Consider the following 14,862-nt stretch of genomic DNA (forward strand, 5'->3'; position numbering starts at 1 on the left):
TATTTCCTACACCACAACAGAAATCCTTTTTCAAAACACAAATCAGATTATATTGCTCTCACTTAAAATCTTTCAGGAGTTTCTTTCGCTCTTACAATAAAGACTAAAATTCTCAACCTAATGTAGCCAGTAAGACATTGCAGTCTGCCCATCGCCCGTGGCCTCCTCTTACCACACTCCTATTTCCAGCATATTGTTGACCTTCTTTCAGTTCTTTTTTCTTAATTTTTTTTTTTCAACGTTCATTTATCTTTGAGACAGAGAGAGATAGAGCATGAACGGGGGAGGGGCAGAGAGAGAGGGAGACACAGAATCTGAAGCAGGCTCCAGGCTCCGAGCCATCAGCCCAGAGCCCGACGCGGGGCTCGAACTCACGGACCGCGAGATCACAACCTGAGCTGAAGTCGGACGCTCAACCGACTGAGCCACCCAGGCGCCCCATGACCTTCTTTCAGTTCTTAATGTACACTGTGCTTCTTGTCACGTGGCCTTTACTTCCTGTATCTCTTCTGCCTGAAATGCTTTCCCTGGCTTCTGTCTACTCCTCTGCGCCCTAATTAAGTTCTACTTATCCTTCAGGGTCAGCCAGATCTTTCCTCAGGAAAGCCTCCTGAGTCCCAGCTCAGTATATATTAACAACGTCACGTAGCTTTCCTTTCCAGGTTCGTGTAATCATTTGATTGACGTCTGTCTTCACTATAGACTATAGGCTCCATGAGGGCAAAGATGTTGTCTGTGTTTGTGTAGACAAGAGCAGTGCTGTGTCAAAACAAAACAAAACAAAAAAACAGGCATTTAATAAATACTGATTGAATGTCAATCTGGAAATTTGTCTAAAGCTCTTCACCAACTGGCACGTATTTATGCTCAATAGGACTCATACATGAGAGCCTCATATACATGCAGATACATAAACACATACCTTTCAGGTTCAATGTTAACGTCTTTATCTTTGTGCCAACAACTGCCGATAGTCTGGCACATAGCGGGCACTCAGATTTTAGTTGAATGAAATGATGAGTGCAGTGTTGAGCCTTGCCAGTTCAGGTACTAACCAGGTACAATTAGCATTTTACTTGTTTTGGGGTGTTTTTTTTTTTTTTGATACTTGTTTTTCTTTATGATAAATGTTGACAAGATGCAAATTCATTCTCATCGTATTTTTTTTTTTTTCAACGTTTTTATTTTTGGGACAGAGAGAGACAGAGCATGAACGGGGGAGGGGCAGAGAGAGAGGGAGACACAGAATCGGAAACAGGCTCCAGGCTCTGAGCCATCAGCCCAGAGCCTGACACGGGGCTCGAACTCACGGACCGCGAGATCGTGACCTGGCTGAAGTCGGACGCTTAACCGACTGCGCCACCCAGGCGCCCCCATTCTCATCGTATTTGAAATGATATTTAATGAAGTTTAACAGGAAGGTTTCCCCTTTACCGTCTCTTCATTCAATTCTATAGAAACAGCCACAGTTTATTGGAATTTTCTGGTCCTTTTTGTGTATTCTCATACAATTGTAGATATATCTACATTTCTTTTTCTTTATTCTGTCATATTATGTGCTTTGTTCTAGGAGGTTTTCTCCGATGTCACACCTTAATCTTTCTAGCAACCGCATGATATTGCTTATGTAGTTATCCCACAATGTAGTTATTCTTTTCCCTGTTGAGGAGCAATTACATTATTTCCAAGTTGTTGCATTTTTACTGTTACAAACAATGCTGCAGTAAGCAACTTTTTTGTATGTTTTTGTACACATATATTCTTCGAAGATAAATAGCTGTATCAGTCATTACGAGCATTTTATTTATTTTTTTATTATTGTTTTTAATGTTTATTTATTTTTGTGAGAGAGAGACAGAGCAAGTGGGGGAGGGGCAGAGAGAGAGGGAGACACAGAATCTGAAGCAGGCTCCAGCCTCTGAGCTGTCAGTGCAGAGCCCGATACAGGGCTCGAACCCATGAACCATGAGATCATGATCTGAGCTGAAGTTGGACATTCAACTGGCAGAGCCACCCAGGGCATTTTAAAATGTGATAAATACTGACAAATTGTCTTCCAAAAAGACATTACCGGTACTTTCCTATATCCACACCAGCGCTAGAAAGCGGTAGTCTTTAATTCTGCCAAACTTCAGGACAAAAATATCTTGTTTTTGTTTTGTTTTGTTTTTTTGCATTTTTCTAATTACTAGTGAAAGAATGCATTATTTCTGATGTTACAACCCGTTTATATTTCTTATGCAAACTGTTCATTTGTGTCTTTTGCCTATTTTCCCTCTAGGTTGTCTGTCTTTCTCTTATGAATTTATAAGAGATCTTCAAAAATCTGGTCCTATAATTCTTTGCTATATTTGTGACTAATTTTCCCCCCAACCTATTATTTATCTTTACTTGCAGTGTTTTGCATTGTATATAAATTGTGCGTGCTTTACCTTCTATACAGCTATATCTTTTTTTTTTTCTGGTTTCTGAGTTATGTGTCTTGCAAATAGTCTTTATTTTCTTCTAACTCCTTTTGTAGTTTTGTGTTTTAGTTTTCACTCAAAACTCCATCTGGAATTTATTTTTGTTCCAATTCTAGTATATGTGCTGCCGAAGCGAGCACTGGAATTTATTTTTGTATGTGATGTAAGAGAATGTGCTAACTTTTTTCCAGATGATTTTTCCTAGGCATTTATTGAACAGTCCGTGATATCCTTAGTGCCTCAAAACGCCATATTCGTTAAAAATTGAATTCCCACTTGCCACAAATTTGTTCCTAGACTCTATTTCTATGTCAAAACCAAAGGGTTTTTACTGTGACTTTATAGTATCATACTAGAATTCTTTCGGTTTCAAGTGACAGAAACCCAGCTCACATTAGGAAATTTATGCACTATGAAACTAGGATGTCCAAGGCAGATCTGTTTGCAAGCAGAGTTGTGTCCAGGGGCTCAGATGTCATCAGACTGTAGCTCTTCATCTCGCAGACAAACTGCACACCTGGCGGGCATAATCAACACTGGTAGCCTTGGACACGTCCTGCAAGCTTAACAACCACAAGAAAAGAGGCCATCTTTCCTGAGAGTTTGGGCAGAAAAGGTCTAGATCAACCTAATTGTGGACTCCAGTCAACCTGATTTTGACTGCCTGATGCATCCTTTCAACCACAAGCGTGAGGCCTTTCTGATTGGCCAGGCCTATAGCACGGTGCTCAACCCTATTGCCACATTGGGGTCTTCCCTACTTCAGCCACAAGAAATGGTTTCCTCCCTGAGATTTTATTACCAGAAGTGGAAGGAAGGAACACTAGAAAGCATGGAAGGCTCGTATAGATGTGGCTTTGCTGTCTGGTAGGCCAAGTTCCCACACACTCATATACTTCTTCTTTTTCAAGAATGTCTTGGCTAGGGGTGCCTGGGTGGCCTAGTCGGTTAGGCGTCCGACTCCAGCTCAGGTCGTGATCTCACAGTTGGTGAGTTCGAGCCCCACGTCGGGCTCTGTGCTGTCGTCAAAAGAGCCTGCTTCGAATCCTCTGTCCCCCTCTCTCTCTCTGCCCCTCCCCCTACGCTTGCACACGTGCTCTCTCTCTCTCACGAAAATAAGTAAATACTTTCTAAAAAATGTTGTTGGATGTTTGATGCAGATTGTGTTGAACTTACAGATTCATTTAGGGAGACTTGACACCTTTACAATGTTAAATTTCCTCCTCCAAGTAAAAGGTATGTCTTGCCATTTGCTTAGGGCTTCCTTCATATCCTTAAGTAAAGTTCTATCATTTTCTTTGTATAGGTCTTGCACATTCCCTCTTAGATTTATTCTTTCTTATTGTAAGTTTATTGTTATCGTGGATAAGACTTTTTTTTCGCCCAATTACATTCTCTGACGATTGGTGTATAAAGGCTAGGAATTTTTGTATCCTACAGCTGCCTAACTATTTTCACAATATTTTATTGTTTTTATGCCAATTCACTTGGAATTTTTAGGTAAGTAGCTATATCTGCAAATAGTAATCCTCCTTTCCAATATTTTTACCTCTCATTTTATCTTTTGATTATAGCATTAGTTAGACCTCCAGTGCAGTATTGAATAGTAACAGCCATTTAGGACATTTGCCATAGGTTTATAGTACATACCCATTTTTAATTTAAGGAAGTTGTCTATATCATAAATAGGTCTTGAATTTTTTTTTTTTAATGTTTATTTTTGAGAGAGAGAGAGACAGAGTGTGAGTGGGAGAGGGGCAGAGAGAGAGGGGGAGACACAGAATCCAAAGCAGGCTCCAGCATCTGAGCTGTCAGCACAGAACCTGACGCGGGGCTCCAACTCACCGCAAGATCATGAGCTGAGCCAAAGTTGGATGCTCCACCGACTGAGCCACCCAGGCACCCCCCAAAAAATTTTTTTAGGTATAGAATGTTCTTATTCTTAGCAGAGGTCTGCTAAAATGCGTAGAGGTGAACTTCTATGATGACTGTACTTACTTCAAATGGCTCAGAAAAAACATGTATATACAGACGTGTGGGAGTTAACACACTGTTGTTTCTCAGCTCCATTCTCAGTCCTCTGTACTCTGTGGAACTTGATGCATTGCCAGTTGACTCCATGAGAGGCCCTCAGTAGGGCTCCAGAGACAGAAGGCAAGACTGGAAGAAGGAACTCAGTTCTGTCGGCTCCCTAATTAGCATCCACATGAAGAAAAACAGAGTTAGACTTTCACCTTATACCATATATAAAAGCTAACTCAAAATAGCCCAAGGACCTAAACTTCAGAGCTAAAATTATAAAACCTTTAGAAGAAAACCTAAGGTGGAAGCTTATGACATTGGCTGGCAATGATTTCTAGGCTATAACAGCAAAGACACTGGCAACAAAAGTAGACAATTTTGAAAATTAAAACAGTTTGTGCATAAAAAGACAATATTAACAGAGTAAAAAAGGCAACCCACAGAAGGGCACCTGGCTGGCTCAGTGGGTAGAGAGGACATGTGACTCTTGATCTTGTGTCGTGAGTTTGAGCCCTATGTTAGGTGGAGAGATTACTTAAAAAAATAAAAATAAAAGATTTTTTTTTAAAAAAGGCAAGCCACATAATGGGAGGAAATATTAGCAAATCACGTACCTGATAAGGAGAACTCCTAAAACTCAACAACAAGAGAACAAACAACCTGATTTTAAAAATGGGCAAAGGATTTGAATAGAGATTTCTCCAAAAAGAATATATCAATAGCCAACAAGCACATGGAGAGGTGCTCTCTTTTTTTTTTTTTATGTTTATTTATTTCTGAGAGAGAGACAGACATGAGTGGGGCAGGGGCAGAGAGAGAGGGAGACACAGAATCCGAACCAGTCTCCAGGCTCCGAGCCGTCAACACAGAGCCTGATGTGGGGCTCGAACCCATGAACCGTGAGATCATGACCTGAGCCAAAGTCAGACGCTTAACTGACTGAGCCACCCCGGCACCCCTGGAGAGGTGCTCTTAACATCACTAATAACTAGGGAAATGCAAATCCAAACTACAGTGAGATACCACCTCACATTCATTAGGATGGTTACTAGGAAAAAACAAACAAACAGAAAATAGCTCATGTTGGTGAGGATGCGGAGAACCTGGAGGCCTTGTGCACTGCTAGTGGGAATGTAAAATAGTGTAGCTACTATGGAAACCAGTGTCATTCCTCAAAAATTAAAACTAGAATTAATATATGGTCCAGCAACCCTACTTCTGCATGGATACCCCAGAGAATTGAAAACAGAACTTGAACAGATATTTGCACACCAGTGTTCATGGCAGTATTTTTCATAATAGCCAGAAATGGAAACAGCCCAAATGTTGTCCATCCACGGATGAATGGATAAACAAAATGTGGTATCTACATACAATAGAGTATTATTCATCCATAAGAGGAAATGAAATTCTGGTACATGCTACAACATGGATGAATCTGGGAACAGTATGCTAAGTGAAATTAGCTAGGCATAAAAAGGATAAATATTATATGATTCCACTTATCTGAGTTACCTAGAGTAGACATTCATAGAGACAGAACATAGAATAGAGGTTAGCAGAGGCTAGGAAGAGGGAGGAATGGGGAGTTATCAAATTATTATTTTTTTTAAGTTTATTTATTTATTTTTAGAGACACACAGCACAAGCAGGAGAGGGGCGGGGGGAGGGGGGGGACAGAGGATCCAAAGCAGGCTCTGTGCTGACAGCAGGGTGCCTGACATTGAATTTGAACTCACGAACCATGAGATCATGACCTGAGCCAAAGTCAGATGCTTTACCCACTAAGCCGCCCAGGCACCCCTAAGGAGTTATTTTTTAATGAGGACAGAGTTTTCAGTTTGGGATGGTGACAAAGTTATGGAAATGGATAGTGGTGACAATTGCGTAATATTGTTAATGTACTTAATGCCACTGAACTGTATACTTAAAAATAGTTAAAGTGTCAATTTTGTCATGTGTATTTTACCACAGTAAAAATAATTAGAAAAATTGTTTTGGCGTACCTGGGTGGCTCAGTTGGTTGAGCATCTGACTTCAGCTCAGGTCATGATCTCATGGTTTATGAGTTCGAGCCCTGCACTGACAGTTCAGAGCCTAGAGCCTGCTTCAGATTCTCATTCTCTCTGCCCCTCCCCCACTTGTGCTCTGTCTCTCAAAAATAAATAAATGTAAAAAAAAATTATTTGTTTTGGGGCACCTGGGTGACTCAGTCGGTTTAGTGTCCAACTCTTGATTTCACCTCAGGTCATGATCTCAGGATTGTGGGATCATGCTGGGTGTGAAGCCTGCTTGAGATTCTCTCTCTCCCTCTAACACTCTCTCTCAAAAAAACAAAAACAAAAACAATAGCAGTGACCAGGTGGCTCAGTGGGTTGAGCGTCTGACTTCAGCTCAGGTCATGATCTCACAGTTTGTGAGTTCAAGCCCCACATCAGGCTCTATGCTGACAGCTCAGAGCCTGGAGCCTACTTCAGATTCTGTGTCTCTCTCTCTCTCTCTCTGTTCCTCCCCCACTCACACTCTGTCTCTCAAAGAATAAATAAACATTAAAAAAAATTTTTTTAATCTTCAAAATATATATATATATTTTTTTAAGAAAGAAAAATTGTTTTATCTCACTTCCTCAAATTTTTTATCATACTTTTCCAGAAGAAAATTTGGAATATGAAAAAGAAAAAGAACATCCATTTGCTTTTCAAAACTTTGAACCAATTACTGAGTTAACTTGGTGCCTGAAGAAAAGAATGAATTATTGCAGCTTAGTTCTTAATTGCACTAAAGAACAATTACACAACACTGAATTTATCATCATTTTGGATTAAGATAAAGAGTATCCATTGTTAGGCAAGAAGAGTTTTGCTATAATTATTATTCACCACAATCTTTTTTGCTTGAACTAGGATTTTCAGATTTACCCTAATTTGGAATAAAACAAAAACAAACAAAAAAAAAAACCACAACAGACTCTATGGTTCACCAGATACGCATAGGGTATTATCCTCGTATTGTTTTTAGACTGGAATAAACTTAGAACAGGCAAGCACACCTTTTAAATTTAAATTTTTTAATTAAAATTTCTAATTTTCCTTTTTATATTATTTATTTTGATATTTTTCTATATTGTATCTAAATACTAATAAAATATTTGATATTAACTCATACATAGTAAAGATAATGTTTTGTGAAATTTCAATACATATGTACATAGACACATCAGACTGAATCACGGTGTAAAAGATATTTCTTATTATGGGTCTTTGTAAACAAAAATTTGAAAAACATTCTACACTTCTGATCTCAATTTCTTTGAGAAGAGATGCTTAAGAGAATTTTTAGTTTTCAGGGCACCTGGGTGGCTTAGTCAGTTAAGCTTCTGAGTGGGCTCAGGTCATGATCTCATGATTTGTGAGATTGAGCCCTGCGTCAGGCTCTGCACTGACAGCACAGAGCTTGCTTGGGATTCTCTCTCTCCTGCTATCTCTGCCCTCCCCCACTCATGCTTGCTTGCTTACTCACTCTCTCAAATAAATACATATTTTAAAAATTAAAAACATTAAAAAAAATTGGGGGGCACCTGGGTGGCTCAGTTGGTTGAGCGTCTGACTTCAGCCCAGGTCATGATCCCACACTTGGTGGGTTCGAGCCCCACGTCAGGCTCTGTGCTGACCAGAGCCTGGAGCCTGCTTCAGATTCTGTGTCTCTCTCTGTCTCTCTCTCTGCCCCTCCCCCACTCTGTCTCTTTGTCTCCCAAAAATAAACAAAAACTTTTTTTAATGTTTATTTTTGAGAGAGAAAGAGAGAGCAGAAGCAAGGGGGGGGGGGGTGGGGAGCAGAGAGAGAGGGAGACACGGAATCTGAAGCAGGCTCCAGGCTCTGAGCCGTCAGCACAGAGCCTGACACGGCTCAAATCCATGAACCGTGAGATCATGACCTGAGCCAAAGTTGGACGCTTAACCCACTGAGCCACATAGTCACCCCTAAAGAATTTTTTAAAAAGGGAATTTTTATTTTTCACATTATGCATATTTTACTTTCTTTACAGTTAAAGAGAGAGTCTAGGGTATTCTGTTTCTCCTTGTTGGCAGAATGGTGTATTCTCCGTTGCCAGTGTGTGTGTTTATTTGTGGGTTTTTTTATGTTTATTAATTTATTTTTGAGAGAGAGAGCAGGAGAGGAGCAGAACAAGAAAGAGAGAAAGAATCTCAAGCAGGCTTCACATTGTCAACACAGAGCCAAATGCAGTATTCAAACTCACAGACCGTGAGATCATGACCCCTGCCTAAACCAAGAGTTAGACACTTAGCCTTTTCAGGTTGAAATAATTTCAGAATTATTTGTAAAATAGTAATTTTACAATAGTAGTAGTAATTTTTACAATAAAATTTGTAAAAATAGTACAAATAATTGCTGTGTAATATACTTTGTTAAGTATATTTTAAAAAGTATATACTTTTAAGAAGTATATACTTTGTTAAGTATATTAAGTATAACAAAGTAATATACTTTGTTAAGTAACAAAAATTCAATCAGGTAAATTTTTTTAAGTTTATTTATGTATTTATGAGAGAGAGAGAGAGAGAGAGAGATTGAGAGAGAGAATACCAAGCAGGCTCCTAGCTGACAGCACAGAGCCCATGCAGGGCTCAAACTCACAAACTGTGAGATCATGACCTGAGCCAAAATCAGGAGTCAGACACTTAACCGACTGAGTCACCCAGATGCCCCAACCAAGAAAATTTTATTTTATTTTATTTTATTTTATTTTATTTTTATTTTTATTTTTATTTTAAAAAAATTTTAATGTTTATTTTTGAGAGAGAGAGAGCACGCATGCACACACGAGCATGGGAGAGGAGCAGATTGAGGGAGAGACAGGATCCCAAAAAGGCTCCACTCTGACAGCAGAGAAACCGATGTGGGTCTCAAACTCATAGACTGCGAGATCATGACCTGAGCCTAAGTCAAATACCCCTCAACCAACTAAATTTTAATGATCCAGTTGGCTTTGTTAATTGATTCATGAATTGAGCAGCATCCCAACTAGCAAGTAGAAGGGAGCTCCAAAGGGCTATGGAAAAGGGAAGGTTTTTAAAAGTAGAGGGACGCCTGGGTGGCTCAGTCAGCTAAACCTCCCACTTTGGCTCAGGTCATGATCTCACAGTTCCTGGGTTTGAGTCTCTCGCCCAGTTCTGCACTGACAGCTCAAAGTAGGGAGGATGTGGGTGCCTGGGTGGCTCAGTCGGTTAAGTGCCCCACTCTTGATTTCGGCTCAGGTCATGATCTCAGGGTCATCATATCATGGTCCTGATCTCACAGTCGTGAGATCTGAGCCCTCATTGGGCTCCTTGCTGACAGCTTGGAGCCTGCTTGAGATCCTCATTAATTCTCCCTCTCTCTCTCTCTCTCTCCCCCTATCTCTCTCTCTGTCTTAAAATAAACAAACATTTAGGGATGCCTGGGTGGCTTGGTTGGTTGGGCGTCTGACTTTTGGTTTTGGTTCAGGTGGTGATCTCACAGTTTGTGGTTTCTAGCCCCTTGTGGGGCTCTTTGCTGACGGCGGGAGCCTGTTTGGGATTCTCTGTCTCCCTCTTTCTCTGTTCCTCTCTCCCTCTCTCTCTCTCAAATAAATAAATATTTAAAAATAAATAAACTTAAAAAAATAAAGGTAGAGAGAGTGTGGAGAAAAAGGAAATTATTAGCAAAGAATCCATTGTTTTAGGCAAGGTCACCCTCCTACGGCGAATGGAAGGGGTCTGTCAGTAAACTTACTAGTGCTGACCAGTAAATTCCTATCTGGAGGTTAAAGGTTACATTTCTGGGGTCTTGCAACTGCAGTCAGCTTAGGTATTAAGTCTTGGTTTACTGACTTGGGTCCTTAACAAGTGATACCATTTGGGGCCTGTGACTTTCTTTTCAGTATTTTCTTTCAGATTCCCCAAATGTTAATACTTTACTATATTTACTTTATGATTCATTTTCATTTTCTCTTTCTCTTTCCCTACCTCTTCCTCCCTCTTCCCCTCTCTTTCATCCTTCTGTCAGCCATTCACTCAAGTATTTTCAACACAGTTTAAGTGGAGAATACTCTGCTACAAAACCATGTATTATGTTATTCTCCACACCTAAGCTTTTTTATGATACATTATCGTAGGGGTGGTAATTATAAAATAAATAATTAGCATTCTGTCCTCTAAATAGAAATTCTGGTATCTATGCCTCTGAGGCCATAAGATTCCCCCCCCCCCCCCATTCACATTACACGATACAGACAACCTCATGTGTCCCCGTGTTTTGCAGGTAGGTACTCACGACGTTTCAAGTGCAGTGGTTAAGGTACTTCCCTTGAAATAACAAATGTGTGCTTTTTTTGTTTTGTTTCTTTCTTCATGAAGACCCGAGGATGAGATGTTTTTACAAAATCTGTCTAGAGGCTACCTGGTGGAAAAGGACCCCAACGCTCCCCTTTTCTACAGAGAAGAAGGAAACAAAAAATTTCAGCAGAAGGATTATATGGGAGCCGCAGTGCTGTACTCTAAGGTAAGGCACCGCATCTCAGCAGGCGGGGCTACCAACGATTCCGTGATGCGTAGTTCTTCAGGTCACAGAACCTTACTGCTGACTTGTGTAGCCAGTGGTTCCCTTGTTTACAATTTGTGAACTGAATTTGAAAAAGAAAACTGGCAGAATTCTGCCGTTGGTTATATGCCAAAACAAAGGCATATACGCGTCCTGAATTCCATCAAGAAACTTCTATTCCTGAATTCCCTCAGATACCCTGTAGCAATAGGCTTATTGGACCCATGGCTCTGCCTTGCCCGGGTCTGTCAGCTGTCACTGAATTGTGTGCCCTTTGTATCAGAATGACTGATGAGTCTGTTGGTTTGATAGTCCCAATTGAGAGGCCAGCTCGGTGTTTGGTCAGCCGCAGTGTTCGCTTACAACCGGTATGACTTAGGTTAACTTGGAAAGGAAAATAAGCCCAACTGCCACAGCCTATTTAAGTCCCATTTTGAAAGTTGTCAACAGATACAGCAGTACCTAGGAGATGACTACCACGATGAAGCAAATATCTCAATAAAGCTAGCCAAATGAATTTCTTGGCTTCCCAGTTATGTTCACGCTACACTATTTATTGTCTACTAAGTGTGCCATAGCATTATATCAAAAAAATGTGCATACCTTAAATTGAAAGTACTCTATTGCTAAAAAAAAAGCTAACTGTCAGCTGAGCTTTCAGCAAGTCGTGATCACTGATCACAGCTCATCGTAATGAATATAATGATGAAAGTTTGAAATATGGCAAGAATTGCCAAAATGTAACACAGAGACACAATGAACAATGTGAGCAAAGGCTATTAAATGGTGCTGATAGACATTCTCAATGCAGGATTGCCACAAACCTTTACTTTGTAATTAAAAAAAAAAAAAAAAAAAACGCCATGTGTGTGAAGCACATTAAAATGAGGTATGCCTAGGGGCGCCTGGGTGGCTTGGTCGGTTAAGCGTCTGACTTCTGCTCAGGTCATGATCTCACAGTCCGTGAGTTCGAGCCCCGCGTCAGGCTCTGTGCTGATAGCTCAGAGCCTGGAGCCTGTTTCAGATTCTGTGTCTCCCTCTCTCTCTGCCCCTCTCCTGTTCATGCTCTGTCTCTCTCCATCTCAAAAATAAATAAACGTTAAAAAAAAAATTTTTTTTTGTTTAAAAATGAGGTATGCCTATATTTATTTTTTAATATTTATTTGAGAGAGAGAGAGAGCATGAGTCGGGGAGGGACAGAGAGAAGAGGGAGACACAGAATCTGAAGCAGGCTCCAGGCCCTGAGCTGTCAGTACAGAGCCTGACGCAGGACTCAGACTCACAAACCATGAGATCATGACCTGAGCCGAAGTTGGATGCTTAACCAACTGAGCCACCCAGGCGCCCGAAATAAATAAACTTTAAAAAAAATGAAATGAAATGAAATGAAATGAAATGAAATGAAATGAAATGAAATAAAATAAAATAAAATAAAAACTAAGCATCACTGAGCTAGATTTTGATCAGGAAGAGTGGCTTTTAACAATCTGCGGCTTTTACTGTCCTGCTTCCATCATAGAAACTGAAACAAGATCCCTGAGAGACTTCCGTCCATAATTTTTAAGAGATAAATATGGGCTTAAAGCAGGAACGTACCAATCCTCTCACCACGTCTGTGATCTTTTATATTTAAAAGAATGAGTGTAGGGGCACCTGGGTGGCTCAGTCGGTTAAGCATCTGACCAGCTCAGGTCATGATCTCACAGCTTGTGAGTTCAAGGCCCGTGTTGGGCTCTGTGCCGACAGCTCAGAGCCTGGAGCCTTTTCAGATTCTGTGTCTTTCTCTCTCTCTCTCTCTGCCCCTCCTCCACTCACACTCTGTCTCTCAAAAATAAATAAACATTAAAAAAAATTTTTTTTTAAATAAAAGAATGAGTGTAAATTTGAAGGGTAAACACCTTTACTCTGAATCTTTAACAGGGCTAAGCTTAACATTTGGAATTAGTTTTCCAACAACTCTCAGACTTCTAACAATAGCCTCTATAACTGATAAGAGCCCTAAATTGTAATGTTATAAAGTATTTAGTTGAATAATGTGAATTCGTGATTCCTGAAGAATTAAGTAACGATCCACTGATAAGTGGCTTAATAGTTCCTTTTTACAGAGCTAATCTCTTCAAGTTTATGCATGTGCATCAGAAATGTGATCATATGGGAAGTTGTTCAAGGAAAACAAGTAAAATAAAAAGGGAAATCAGACAAAAAATTAAGGTTTGCTCTGTATGTGAAAGGAGATGAGCCTTCCTATTTCATGAAGCTAGTATTTTGGGGATTATGGTACTTTGCAATTTTCTACAAACCTGCTATTTTCTCTTTTTTTTAATAATATTTGTTGTTTCTATCTGATTATAAAAGTACTATGTTTTGTAAGTTACTTGGAAAATATAGAGAAGCATAAGGAGTAAAAAAGTCACATAGTCAGGGATAGGCACTGTTAACATTTTTGCTTATATCCATCCTGACACTTTTTCCTCTGAAAATATGTTTTTCTTTTACAAAATTGGGATAATGCTGCACTTACTGTTTTGTAATCTGCTTTTTTCCCTCAACAATTTATTGTGACCATTTTCTCGTGTTATTAAATTTTCCACTAGCACATGATTTTTTTATGGGTAGTTTAGTGTTCCATTACAGAGAACTATGCTTGATTTAACATCTCCTAATGTTGACAGATTGCTTGGTATCACAAGGCTACAAGGAGTGTCTTTCTATGTAAATATTTTTACGCATCTGATTACTTCCTTAGGATAAATTCCTAGAAGAGAATTTGCTGGGTCAATTTAAATGTATTATTCTAAGCCTTTGGTACTTGGTGCTGGATTGTTCTCTAGGAAAAAACTAGTTAACAACCCTTCTAGTAGAATATGGGAATGTTCATTTCTCTGTATCCTCAGCAATACTAGTTTTTAAGATTTTGTTATTATTTTAGCTACTTATTTTTAATATGAAATGTGTCTACATAGTTAAAATTCAAAAGGTACAAGAATATATACACAGTGTAGTCTATTTCTTCTGTCTCCTGGCCACCACTTTACCTAACACCAGAACCCAGCACTGTTAAATGTGTCTTCCAGAGGTATTTAGCATATATAAATAAATACAAACAATCTGCCGTTCCTGCACGCACATACACTTTAAAAAAAAAAAAAAATTATTTTTATTTGTTAAAAATGTTTATGTATTTTGAGAGAGAGAGAGAGCGTACGCACATACAAGCGGGGGAGGAGCAGAGAGAGAGGGAGAGAGAGAATCCCAAGCAGGCTCCACACTGTCAGCACAGAGCCCTACTCCAGGCTGGATACCATGAACCTCTAGATCATGACCTGAGCCGAAATCAAGAGTTGGACGCTTAACCAACTGAGCCACCCAGGAGCCCCCACACACATACACTTTTTACATAAATATACACTGTTCAGCCCCATGCTTTTTTCACTTAATAATATCTTGAAGATCATTCCACCTCAGAACATTAAGAGCTTCCTCATTCTTATAGCTGCATGGTATTACCTAATATGGATGTGTAGTAATTTATTTAGCCAGCATCTTATAGATCAATATGTAATTGATCTAAGTTGTTCCTTATCTTTGGCTATTTCAAACAACTCTATGCTGAGAAACTTTGCATGTATGTTATTTTGTACCTATCATTGGGGTAAAAGAGGGGCTCCTGGGTGGCTCAGTCGGTTAAGCATTGGGGTAAAAGATTATATCTGTAGGATAAATTCCTAGAAGAGGAGTTGCTGGTTTAATGGAGATATAAATGATACAGATATATATATGAAATACATATATATGT

The 14,862-nt window shown here is 39.6% G+C and overlaps 1 protein-coding gene across 4 annotated transcripts in view; it reads left to right on the forward strand.

The window, feature by feature from the left end:
- SMYD4 (SET and MYND domain containing 4) overlaps positions 1–14,862 on the forward strand; it is a 70,848-nt gene that overhangs the window by 7,708 nt on the left and 48,278 nt on the right. For all 4 annotated transcript variants that reach the window (XM_045490442.1, XM_045490441.1, XM_045490444.1 and 1 more), the window contains exon 3: positions 10,883–11,027. In XM_045490442.1, coding sequence (XP_045346398.1) covers positions 10,883–11,027 — 145 coding nt within the window. The remainder of the gene's footprint in view (positions 1–10,882; positions 11,028–14,862) is intronic.

The sequence above is a fragment of the Leopardus geoffroyi genome, chromosome E1, assembly GCF_018350155.1.
Source record: "Leopardus geoffroyi isolate Oge1 chromosome E1, O.geoffroyi_Oge1_pat1.0, whole genome shotgun sequence".
In the NCBI taxonomy this organism is placed as follows: Eukaryota; Metazoa; Chordata; class Mammalia; order Carnivora; family Felidae; genus Leopardus; species Leopardus geoffroyi.